Source organism: Cystoisospora suis, assembly GCF_002600585.1.
Source record: "Cystoisospora suis strain Wien I chromosome Unknown contig_2271, whole genome shotgun sequence".
Taxonomy (NCBI): Eukaryota; Apicomplexa; class Conoidasida; order Eucoccidiorida; family Sarcocystidae; genus Cystoisospora; species Cystoisospora suis.
The window spans coordinates 328-12,910 of NW_027155070.1; the positions used below are offsets into that span (position 1 = coordinate 328).

Sequence of the window (12,583 nt, forward strand, 5' to 3'; positions counted from 1 at the left end):
CACATACCCCCCGTGAACACGGTACACGTGACAGCTGGTGAAAAGCTGCTCTCCTAAGCTACACCCGGTATTCCTTAAGTCACAGCCATATACCGCGCGTAACGCGCCTGGACCCCGCACCAGGGGGACACTGTGACATCTCGAGTGACTCACACCAAGTGACGATACTCGCTGTTACGGCTTTTACAGTAAAGTTCTCAATGGACCCTCCAGCCTACTTCCGCACCTGGAAGCTTCCGAAAGCGTGAACCCCCCCCGTCTTTCTGTTTCGGATACTTGGGCGAAGACAGCGGCAGGTCCGTCGCTTCGATCCACCCTATAGCACCTTGACGTACACGCTGAAATACACGGACCTAGCTGCCCTAAGACGATCTGTGCGCGAATCACGTGTACGAAGACTCCATCCTACCTGGCAGGATCCGAAGGATATGGCCAACCCGTTCTTGCCCAATTGTCGTCATTCGCATCATCCTCTGACACACCCGCTCCTGCATCCTCTTCCAAGGTCCGAAGCAACTCCTCCAAGTCTTCTTCTTCGTCTGCATCCTCCCCTTCCTCGCTTTCATCCTCCTCTTCTTCGCGTCGACCCCCTCTTCTGACGGGAAAGCCGAACCCCCACCGCCCAGCGAGACGGGCAAGCGACATGGAGTAGCTCCCTTCTCCCCCGCCCCCGGCCAGCCCCCGAACTGCCATCGCAGCAAGCCGTCTAGTGCCAGCACCATGCCTAGAACCCACACTTCTCATCTGAGCTCTCCAAAACATTCCTCTAGCTGCAGATGAACCGAGCACCACGCCCGCCGGCGCCGGGCGCGCAGGAGGGCCTCTGTTTTGGTGCGGCCTCCTGCCTGATGCAGCTCTTCTCTCTGACCGTCTGCTGACGTGGGTGCTAGACGATGTACCACCCTGTCCACCCCGCCTGCCTCCTCCTAGTTCTTCTCCCCCTTCTTCTTCGCTCCCCCGCAGTGGGGCTGTCGAGGCAAAAATAGGTTCAGTGTTTCTCCCCCTCCTCCCACGCCTTGAAGCATGATGGACACCTCTTTCATCCTCAAAATCACTCCCACTTCCGGTGCTGCTTCGGCTACTGCTCCGCCACGCGGACGTATGCCCTACAACCCCGGAAGAGGTATCTTCCGTATTCTTGGGAACAGCATCACCGGTCTTCATAACTCTCTCTCCCGTTTGGATGCTCAGCAAAGAAAAATGCCTATTCGGTCGACAGGACAGAACGTAGCTGCACAGGTGCGGTGACCTCGGCGTAGCGGACCGGCACCGCAGACCGAAAAAACAATTACTGTCAAGCGCCTCACCGAGCCAGAGGCTCTCCACTAGCTCTCTCCGGCGCCTTCTCTGCTGCCGTTGTGAAGAGGAGAAACCGGAAGCCGCTTGGCTTTCGCCACCAGCTGAAGTCCCGTTCCCTGTCAGAACCCAACGTATTTCGCGTTTCTCCGAAGCCAAGGCGGGTAGGATGTCAGCCTGGGTGGCACGATCAAGTGCCGTGGTCACGCAAGGCGTCCCCATCTGTCGTCTTCGTATAGCTGAAGCGAAAGATGATGAGAGATGCGAGGAATCCGTAGTCGGCAAGCCGACAATGGACTCGAAGTCGCAACTACCTTCCTTTGTGTTTCCAAGCGGAGAAAGAACGCGAGCATCTCCCCTTTCCCGTGCCCGCGACGAGAAGAAAGACGGCGTCGCTGTAAGCGAAGGCGAACCTAGTACGGCAGCTACGCACCCACCCTGGCGTGCCTCTCTTGCTTCAGTCCTTGACAAGGTGCGCACCACAGCATGCTTCTCTACTGTGGGAGTTCCGGCGTCACCCCGAAACGTCAGCCCTCCTGGGACCATCTCGGCCCTATCTCCTCCAGCTGCCTGCGCTGAAGCGTTATCAGTATCCAAGGGCGGGTTTGTCCCTTCGTGTGTCTCTTCACTCTGCCAAGGGACGGCAATGCGCGTGCCTATTTCAAGCGTGCTGTCCTTCGCGGATTCTTCTATCTGCCCCAACGGTTCTCCTACGAATCCCCCTGTGCCGCCAATATGGGCCCTGTGCCACATGCTCTTCTCCACGCTGGTTTGTCCTCGTGGAGCGCCCGCTCTTCTGTTACTGCCCGTCAACGCGTGCACTCTTAAGATCCACCCCGACTGGAAATCCGACACTGGCGAAAGTTTCTTGTGGACGGATCTACCGCACGTAGCGCGTGAAGCGGCCTCTCGTGCAGCTAAAGCACTGCTGCTCGGTCCGGCTTTACTTCCATTGCTGCTTAAGCTGCCCCGCCTACTGCTGGTTTTCCCTCCTCCTGATAGAGAGCCAGAGGTATGGATGCCATTTCGACGTCCCCCACTCTCTGCTGAAGCGGGACACCAAGGTATGCTGTGTGAGTGGTGCTCCTTCGCAAAGATGCAGCAGTTGTTATGAGATACTGGCACTTCTCTGTTGTCTGGAGAACAGAAGGACGAGTGGCTGTTAACCCTGCACCGACTGAACCGCTGTCCCCGGATGCTCCACGTACCCAGAGGCGGTAAGCAAATCGCAGACGACACATCACTTTCTGGAACGCCACTGCTGAAAGGCGCAAGGACGCAGTCCCGCAGCCAGTTAGGACCCTCCAGTCTCTCACAGTCTCTCTGTTTCTTCTTGGCTTCACCGCGAAGATACAATGTACTCGACACGACAGGCTCACTCAAAGGCACGTCTGACAAGAGTGAGTTTGATTCTGCTCGAACTGCCTCTCCGAGCTGCCTCGCCCCTGATCGAGCAACCGCTGCCACCGCAGCGTGTGCACCCGAGCCTGCTGTCAGAGCGGTCACAGCTGAAGCATCGGCTATAGTTCTCAGTTCCTCATCGAAGCGTTCTTGGTGCGACACGCTTCTACCGGATACGGAAACTCCTTCTCCCAAGGGACGCGTTGGTCCGTAACGATTCGGACACAGAATCAGACGCACAAGAGAAGCTGGAGTATCGCCACTTGTCGACCTGGCTGTACAGGAACCCCCGAGTCGGTCTTCTATGCCCGGGAGATGAAACGTCGTCGTAACGAGCCTTCCCCGAGCAGATCTCGGCCCGGACTGGTGGTAGTGCCTTTCGTCATCCTGCGAAGTGGGAAGAAACGAAGAACGCCCCCGAGCCATCCGAGCCGAACGCTGCTGTCTACTGTCTTCTCTACTTGTATCGTCCAGTTCAACAATCAGTTCCGTACTGTCTAACACACTTCTCCTGGCTCTCCTTTCCCCCACTTCAGCAGCCCTTGCTGCGATGCTTCTGCCGGTTGCACCCCCCGCCGTCCTCCACCCTTCCGGCTGAGTGCCGGTCCTACTCAATAGCGATGAGGGCGGCATAGTCAATGCAGGCACTAACGTCGAGTCCTGCAAGCCGTCAGCGGCACTGTCTAGACCCTCACGTGTGTTGCTAAGCTTGCACACCCCAGCACAGGACGACGAAACGCCGTCTCGCCCGAGAGGAGGGTGTCTGCAGACAGGAAGAAGAAGCCCTGTTTCACAGAACGCCTTCCTGAAAAGGTTCAGCACACGAGCCCATACAGCTTCTGAGACAAGATCCTTGTAGGGAGTCCCTTCTCCCAATGACGCCAAGGCGAAACAGGTCAACCGTTTTTCACTTCTGTCCTGTGCCGCAGCTGGTCTCGAGCTTGCTGCAAGTAATGGAGTGACTGCATTTTTATCCACATGCCTGTCCTCCTTTCTCCTTCCACTCGATGTGGACTCGGCTCGAGCAGCCACCTTCGAAGAAAACGAAGTACACGAAGTAACTGTCCCGCCGCTCTCCCCCTCCTTTCCTGAGACGGCATGCTGAACAGAGACTCCGTCCACGCAGCTTATGCTCTTTGCACCTGGTTTAACCGCTGTTAAGCCCTCCTCAGCCGGAGTTCCCTTCTCATCCTGCGGGCCTCCGCTAGAAATTTTCCTGTCCGGGTGTTGTTGCTCTGACCCCTCCAGCACGCCCTTGTTATCGCCTTCGCAACGCGTGACATGCTCACCAGGTGTCGTTTCTGAGGAAGCAGGAGCCGCTGTCTCCCGCCGGCCAAAGAAAGCCACGCAGCCCATCAAACGGCATACGTCCGCCTTATGCATGCGCCAGAAAGGCGTCAAGTGCATGCGAGAATAATGAAGAGCTTGCTCCACAGTGGACGACGGCGACGACAGGAGAGAGAGGAACTGGAGAACAAAGCGAAAAAGATACGAACAACTAGAGAAACTCACGAGGGTGCGAAGAGAGAATGTGAAGGCGCCCCCTACCCTCCTCAAGGCCTCCCTTGCCCCCACCGATGAAAGGCACACCAGTTTAACAGACAAGCGTGCAACCGAGCAGGCTAAAAATCTCTTGCCTCTTCGGCGTGGGGGGGCATGAGTAGTCGTTCAAACGCGTGGACGCAGCAACTCTAGAAAAGCGTGTCAAGACGGTCTACGACAGGGACAGAAACTCCCCCCGCATTCCTGGGTGAGAGGATCGCACGATGAGCGGAGAAATCGGACACAAAAAGTGAAGATCACGAACAGAAAATGCGCGTGCGAAAAGAGACGAATCAGTTGTCTGGCAGTGCCTTCCTCGATCCAAGGCTGCCTGAGGAACAATGCTGCGTACAGCAGCACACCCAGAATGAAAGCCTCCTTAAAATTAAGTGAAGAGCAGCCGAAAAAGTCTCCGTTAAAGTGTTCCCGGGTGAGAAAAGAGAGCAGGCCATATCTTCAGCGAAAAGTATGTCGCAGTCAGTGACGTGCCACCCCCACCCCCATGCAAACCCGAGCGAAACTCCACGCTTTACAGTAGAGAAACACCAGAATGTGGGGCTCTACAGCTGGGGGAAGCCAAAGCTAGCAATAGAAGTCATGCAAAATCAGCAGGCGAAAAGGGCTGTGCCGCCAACACTGAGATTGAAGCTAGCTTTTACAAACTGACCTTCAGTTTATGCAGCTCAAAGTGCAACGGAGCGAGTCGCCTTCGGTGGTGCTTTTTCTGCCTCTCTAGCCAGTGCAAAGCAAGATCTACGCCATTCTTTTTGACGCCTCCTGACGAACTCGGGGGCGCAAACGGTTCTTTCTGAGAACAGCTGGTAACCCCGTCTTTTTCCTTGCTTTCATACCTCCAGCGCCACTGCCTCAACTGCTCATCGCGCGTTCGCTCTAAACGCCGAAGAATCTGCAGAACTCAGAAAGACTGACTCAGCAAGCGTCGCACCGTCCAGACCGGAAACTCAACTCTGGCTTCATTAGAGGAGGATCGAAGAGGAGATCCCGAACACACGTCTACACACTCCCTACCGTCCGTTCTAGCCTGGCCGCGCAATGACATGGACTTGTCTGATGTATGTACGGTCATGCAGCAACTCGACGAAAACACTTTTGCTGACGAAGCCCAGTTGAGCACCCTTCCCAGGCTCGCCAAGCGCCCACGAGGTGTAGTGCAAAGCAAGCGCCGTAACCGCGAAGAAATCGGAATGCTACGTAAACCCGTGCCGTCGACGTTACCTGTCCGTTTTACAGAACGGAAAGCAAATCATTCGTAACCGATGTGCGCGCAAGAACTACCTTTGCGCTGTTGGGCGAACCACCAAGACACTCTGGCCACCGTTCTACAGAAACCGTCCTCTGGTCTCTGGTTTCTCACCTCATGAAGTTGCACGTAGGCTGCCTCGACCTCCTTCGGCAAGAGTCGCACTCTTCCGCCGGTCCCTGTATGTTCATAGTATTGATCGCAGCTCCCCCCTGGTTTCTTGGTTCTCTCCGCCTTTCCCACTTTCTGGCTTTGCCCGTCGCCCGGAGCTCGTTTGGTCTCTGCCTTGATCTGAAGAGCATTCAGTTCTCCAGGGTCCGGGGCTGCCTCACTTCGCCGCGACTCAACTCCCGGAGCGCAAGCTACACACTTTACCGCGCCTCCCAGCAGCTCAGGGGCTCCAGACACCGAAGCTGCTACACTTCCCACGGGGGACGAGGAGTGACATGGCAGCGTCTCCTCTTTCCCATCTGCCGAGCTTCCGTTACGCCGGTCACTGGTGCTATTAATGCGAGACTTGCTGGTCTCCCCTCCACAGGCGGGACCCTCGTCCAGCAGCGCCACAATCTTCGCTCCTTCTTCTACAGGCTCCAGGGATGGCAACCCTCCCCTCCCCTGCAATGTGCCAGTGGATCCAGCTTGACACCCCAGCCGTGCACCGGGCGCGCGCTCTAGGGCACCGAGAGGACCGAAAAAAGCAGCGGTGTCTTCAACAGCTTCGCGGGAGTGCTCTACGACACTTCGACGGGACCGTGAACGTGTACACTGGGGGCAGGGGCACTCGATCGAGTCAAAAATATGCTGCTGCTCCGCGCTACGAAGATAAAAAGCACAGCAAACGTTCCTATCACTAAATCGACGGTAGAACGGAAACGAAAAGCAAGCTGTGTAAGCTGTCCATTCACTCACTTGTCGCGAGCAAGCCAATCAAGGACACAAGGAACACGTGGTACCCGTACCGCGCAAATGCACACTCACCACCATTTGTGAGTGAGGTTGGTGACCGGGCACGGGGCAGCCAGTTGGAGACACATGAAAAGCTTCTCGAAATTGACGTGTCAGTCCCCGCATACCGGTTGGCACGAAGAACTCAAAGACAGCGTCGCTAGCACTTGCCCGTTGACACAAAGGTGCTCGCGGGTGCCGAGCACGGGCACAGCGGGAGGACTTCGTAAGCAGCAGGCTGCTTGTCGAGGAAGGGGCCCCAGAAAAAGAGTGAGGTGGACGCAATGAAACGCAAGACAGCAGTGGCGCAAAAACAGAGTCACAGAGCAATTTTGACCTTGTAAGTAATGAATTTGGCCAATGCTGAAGGTGGAGGGCGTCCCGGAGAACAGCACCTCCCTCAACTCACGAACCACAAGCTGCAGCGGGCCAGCCGGACGCGCGCTGACACGGATACCACAAACAATGCCACACGTTCAAAACTGTCGGAATTTGTTTGCGTGTGCGTGTGTATATGCGATAAAAAGCAAACGCCAGCAGCGCCGCTACACGTACCAGTACGCCGCATAAATGTCAAACCATCCGCAATGTAAGAAGTGAAGAGCGATGAGCTTCGCGAGCAGCATGTCTTCACTTTCCATGAGCTGCCGCCTGGCGCAGAATGAGTCCGCCTGTCCAGAGAGAAACTCTGCTATCGAGGGCGGCGTCCCTCCACCGTTAGTACACCACTCGTCGCCAGTCACGTAGGCCAGCCTTTGTACCGGTTTCAAATTTGCCTCCTGTGGGACTTTCATGGTATTCCGTGCAGCGCTGTGGGGAGTCCTTGTCCAAGCAACGGAATACGCTGTCTTCTTTCCCTTCTCAACATCACTCATATGTTCATCGGTTTCCGGCGGTCGTCCTTCACTATCTTCTCTCACTCTCTGATCACTATCATCACCCCGCCCACTTGCCGTGGGCACCTCCTCTCTTCCAGATAGATCTCGTCGCTCTTCCTCCCCGTCCTCCCTTGCACGCTCTTCGTGTCTTCGTCTGCGTCTTTCTGCAACCTGGTCGTCAACCGCTCCTTCGGTCCGTCGTCTTCTTCTACCTCCTTCCTCTCCTTCCACTCTCGCGCCTTCCACCACTTCACGCGACTCGCTCGGCTCCGCTCCGTTCTCTACTTTCTGAATGCGCCCCCGTCCTCCTTCCACCTCGACACTCGCGGCATCTGAATCAGTCTTCATCTTATTCCGAGCATGCAGTGCGAAGAAAAGTTGCTGCTCGGGGGGTGGAGGGAGGGAACGGGTGGCCGCCGCGGGGTCGCCTGGAATGAGTCTCTCGATCGCCTTCGCGACGCCCGTTAGGGCAAGCTGTTGTTCTCGGTATGCCTCTGCCAGGCTGTTACCCACGTTCAACTCTTGCACCTTCTGCTGAAGCGTCTGCATAGCCTTCTTCACACTCGGAGGAGGGACCGGCGCCGCGAAAGCGGACGCTGAGGGCGGAGAGGTCGCAGACGAGAATGAAGACGGAGACGAGCAGGCAGAGAAGGGCGACGCAGAGACACCTGAAACCGCTGCGCCACCTGCTGAGCGACTGGGGGTGCGCTCACTGTTGGAGACAGAAGACAGTGACAGTGTGTGCAAGAGATCCCTAGCAGCGGGTTCGCCGAGAGAGAAAGTTGAGGCCGAAGGGGAAGGAGGGACCACCACACGCGGAGCAGGCAACGCACAAGACGGAAGGAACAGCGAAGAGGACGAAAGTGGACCCAACGCCGCAGGAGACGGAGCAGACGACAGGAAAGGGGACGCTGCTGCAGACGGAGGGGGAAAGGGAGAAGGTGAGCCCCCTGGAGATGTGACGCCAGAGTAAGACGACGCGGGGGAGAATCCGGGGGAGAAAATGCCGCGAGAAGTCAGTCTACTCTGTTGGTCTGACGGTGGTGCGGCGCTAGCGTTGCCCGTTAGGACAGAATGTGAGGCAGCCTCCCGTTCTCCCGCTTCAAGCGTGGCCCCCGAAGCAGAAACGCTGCTGCTTTGGCAACGAACCTCTCCCCGCTGATCTTGAGATGCCGGCTTGAAATCAGCAGCGGCAAGGTCAGCAAGTGTCTTCGTCTGTTGTTCGCCATTTGATCGGGTATCTTGCTGAGTAGGCGTGGCCGCGCAGGCAGCTTCCGCCGCATCCTTCTTCTCTTCTCGGGCCGGCAACGCGCTGGCTGCCCGCGACCCCGTAGGTGACCTCCCCTCCTCGGCTGCTGAAAGTGCGACCGCTTCACCATTTTGAGGTGTAAGAAGAGGGTCCAGAACAGACCTCACCTGCGACGACAAGGCGTTGCGGTCGCCCGAGGGTGAAACCGGGGCCCAGGGAATGGAAGGCGAGAACGGCGACGACAGTTTCGTGTCTCGCTCGCTCTTTACCGCGGCTGTAGAGGATGAAACTCCACATCGCTCTGGAGACAGTCGAGAAGCACATGAAGAAAGGTCATCCCCACCGACCGAAGAAGCCGACGAAACACCAGCAGAACCTGTGGCTACCGCCTGAGCTGGTAGGGCCGGAACCGGCTGGGTGCTTGCAACCGCGGCGGCTCGAATTGCGGCCTTGGAATCCTGTTGAAGTATCGAACACGCCGAAACCAGATGAGGTCACCATCGCGGCATCCGAAAACTATCTGTTGACGCGTCGTGACACCGCCCTATCACGGAAGAACACTTGCCAATACAGTGGATATCACTAATAGCCCACGTGCATACGTCCACAGGGGCAGGCGAACGCACCCGACCTCATAAAGGTGAGTACAACGTCACGGACTCTAGACTCCGACCGACCAAGTGTGGTCGCAGTTCACCTGCTGCGCCTACACCCGTCATCCCCCCCCTCAACAGGGACGATACAAACGGCGCAAGCTATATCAGCCCTCCCGCTGAATCGTGTGTTGTTGGAGAGGACCGGACAAAGGTGCGTGCGCAAACCCGGACCGTTACAGTTCCCCGTGCCACAGCGCACAGCTACCTCTAACGCTGTTAGTGTATGCAGATGAAGCTAACTGCTTCACCTCACGACCCCGTTACAGATCGTGCAATCCGAAAAATGTGGCCGGCCCTATTCTCGTGTCCTGCTACCAAATCGAGGAATACTGACCTGCTACTTGGGGTAACACTTACCAAGATGACCCCAAGTAGCAGGTCAATATTCCTCGTTATCTCATCGCAGCTCCTTCTATGTCTCTTGGCTGCTTGGGCCACCTCCTCGTACAACGAAACGAATGGCTCCCGTCCAGAGTCCAGCGAGAGTGGAAGTTCAGCCTTGTCCCTCCCGCCTCTTCCTTGTTCTCCCACACTCGCCCTCTTGTCTCCTCCATGTGCGCTCCCCTGAGCGCCTTGTGCTGTTTGCGCCAACGAGAGGCCCGAGTGGTCTTCCTGCACGGAGGCAGACATGGACAAAACTCCGCTGTGTCTCCTTCCCTTAGTGGCTAACACAGACGGAAGCAGTGGCCCGTCTAAAGCAAGAAGAGAAGAAATTTCACAAAGCCTCCGCTTGCGCCTTCTACAGATGAGGGAGGAGCTGCAAACTGTGGACGGCCCCGAAGATGCCTTGGTCGCAGGCAGCGCGCAGGGAGGACACGAGGAAGAAGATACTCTAGCGACCACGTCCGGGAAATCAAGAAAGCCTGCGGAGCTGCAGTTGAGAACGGGAGAGGAAGGCGCAGGAAGAGAACCGTTCGACGACAAAACTGCAGCGGCTCCAGCTGAACTTGTTCTTAGATCAACCCCTACGACGACGACTGGTGCAGCTGATGAGTGACTTGGTTCCGCCGATCGGGAGCCTTGCGCAGTGGCAACTTCTCGAGATGGTGCACCAGCTGAGAAGCGTAACGCTTCGGGAGTCGAGTGAGCCGCGCCAGAAGATAATGACGACGCGGGTGCCAAGGAGGAGTATGGGGGAGACGCGCCTGCTTCATCCCACGTCCTTCCACTGGCTGGAGGCAGAGGGCACACGGGACCAAGAGCTGGGCATGCACAAACCTGGATGCAATACAGACGGACTAACAAGAGGGGGGCTGGTTGCTCAGATCGACAAAGCTACTTCTACTTCTGTGTCATCATTGACTCAACGGATCTGTGAACGGGTGTCCCGAGGCAAATGACGTTCAGTGCGAGGTGCTCACTCAACCCAGCAGCTTTGCTACACACCCCAATGACATGTGCACTCGAATCAGTGGTACAGAGACCCTGATAGAGACAAAGTAGAGGACAAACACTCGTCGTCCTTGGCCTTGGTTGCAAATTTTCTTCAGCTGAGGCGAGCCGTGCAATGTGTCCCGCGGTAACTCGTATGGTGTGACTTCGTGTGGCAAATACTTCCGCGCCTGCCACACTCAAGCCCTCGTAGAAACTGGATACTGGCAAGTGGGCAGCCAACACACTCGCGACAGCTGACCGTCCCCCACACGGAGTAAGGTGCCAGGCATACAGTCCGTCACAGATGAAAGTCCACTGCCGTGGTACTTAGTGTGTCACCTTGGGGACTGCGACGATCTACCATGGAGGTTACCCTCCGCCGCCTCCCCAAAGTGTTCCATTCACAGACGCCCTAAGCTAGGTGTCGTCAACAACGGACAATGACGAGCCAGTTCCAGAGAAGGTATCACAAGCAGCTGGAGGCCAGAGACACATGGATCAAGTTACCTCGCCGATCGACGCCAGGCATGGCTATTAGAGGCTCTGCTCCGCCACTGAAGCAGGACGAAGCAGGGGTACGCAATATGAGGCGATGAGCAACAACTGGCACGCCCGCGGAGGAGGGAAGACAGAGGACGGAAAAGGTCAAAAAAGGCCCTCAACAGGGAGGAAGATTCATGACCACGAGTGCACTCCGAGCAGATTTCTTGGTGTCTACCCAGGAAGAGAACTCGTCTGAATAGGATCCCAGCACATGAGAAACGATTACTGCATGTCTTGTCGGCACTTCCGCTCACGCTGTCTCCCTCGCGATGCGATTGACACTAAACGCATTTGACATCACACAACAGCCACACCATCGGCGTTAGACAGTGCTGTTTGGGACGGCCGAGCGCGCAACACGAGAGTGAATTGCCTAGAGGAGACTACTCTGCACTGAAGTGGGTCCCGGCCCAAGGTCAAGCCTCCGCTGTCCGCGCGTGAATCTCGAGTAGTCTTTTATGAATGCTAATTGGCTGCCGCAGCCGCACCGGGGCGACGCAATGAAACCGGAAAAAAGGCGGTTCCCAGGAGACAGCGAAGAGAAACGGTTGCCGAATGAGTCGCACCGCTGGACGCACTGGCAGGAAACGTAGTTACACTTATAGCACCGATCCTGTCGCTAATTCCTTGAGAAGAGCGCGCGGAAGAGGATCCGCGTGGAGTCTTGAGAAAGCGAAAGAACAGCGACAGCTGGACTCGGTTACAGAGGCAGGTACCGAGACGGGTTGTGACCTGTCGCGCTCACGCAATTCCGCGGCTCTGCGTAGTGCCCGGACTCACTAACAAGAAATCAGTGACTGGTGAGACACGCTTTCAAACGAAAAGGAAAAGTAAGGAAGAAAAGGCATCATAGATCATCTCGGTCCCGTTTTTGGCGCTCAACGGTCCGCTCTTATCTTCAATCACGCGGGCGGACACCGTACAGCAGCTGGCGCAGTTGTGCAGACTGCGCAACTTCGCTTGACCAGCTTCTCGCGTCGGTTCTCGGAAGCGCCGGCTATGCGAGGTCTTGCGTCCTACAGGGTGGACCGTTCTTTGTACAAAGTGTTCTACCGCACAGAATCATCATCGCCGTGTTGTGTTGGGAGTTCCGGCCTTCTTACGCCGTACACGGAGGATGCTGGCAGGAAGAGAAGTGCTCCAGCACACCGGGCAACACGCATTTGGCAAAAGAGGGTGTGCGTAACCTGTTCATCAAGAGCTGGAAGCATATCGAAGCAGTCGCGTCAACTACGTACGCAGCAAAGATGAAAGAGAGACAGTGCTCCTACGAGACTCCAAGCTGGCTAATCAAGTCAACGCACCGAATTGAGTTTGCAACTTCAACGTCGATTCTACGAGAGCCCGACCGGCGGGCGGAGCAAGAGACCGCTATGGTACCAGATTTTCTCGGCGGCGCCTAGGTCCAGTGTCGGCCTCCCCTGTCTGTTGTTCCCGT

The 12,583-nt window shown here is 56.6% G+C and overlaps 2 protein-coding genes across 2 annotated transcripts in view; both read right to left on the minus strand.

Moving 5' to 3' along the window:
- Positions 1-11,976, minus strand: part of CSUI_004783 (zinc c3hc4 type (ring finger) domain-containing) — a gene marked incomplete at its 3' end in the record, with an annotated part of 12,303 nt that extends 327 nt beyond the window's left edge. The window contains exons 1-6 of the mRNA XM_068064967.1: positions 11,110-11,976; positions 9,586-10,400; positions 7,001-9,030; positions 5,615-6,350; positions 4,907-5,146; positions 410-4,164 (exon numbers count right to left, since the gene is read on the minus strand). Coding sequence (XP_067923052.1) covers positions 410-4,164; positions 4,907-5,146; positions 5,615-6,350; positions 7,001-9,030; positions 9,586-10,400; positions 11,110-11,131 — 7,598 coding nt within the window. The remainder of the gene's footprint in view (positions 1-409; positions 4,165-4,906; positions 5,147-5,614; positions 6,351-7,000; positions 9,031-9,585; positions 10,401-11,109) is intronic.
- CSUI_004784 (uncharacterized protein) lies at positions 9,093-9,568 on the minus strand (the record flags this gene model as incomplete). The annotated part of the gene is made up of 1 exon (XM_068064968.1): positions 9,093-9,568. A coding segment is annotated over one exon (90 nt), but the record flags the coding sequence as incomplete, so codon positions are not given.
- Positions 11,977-12,583: the final 607 nt, after the last annotated feature.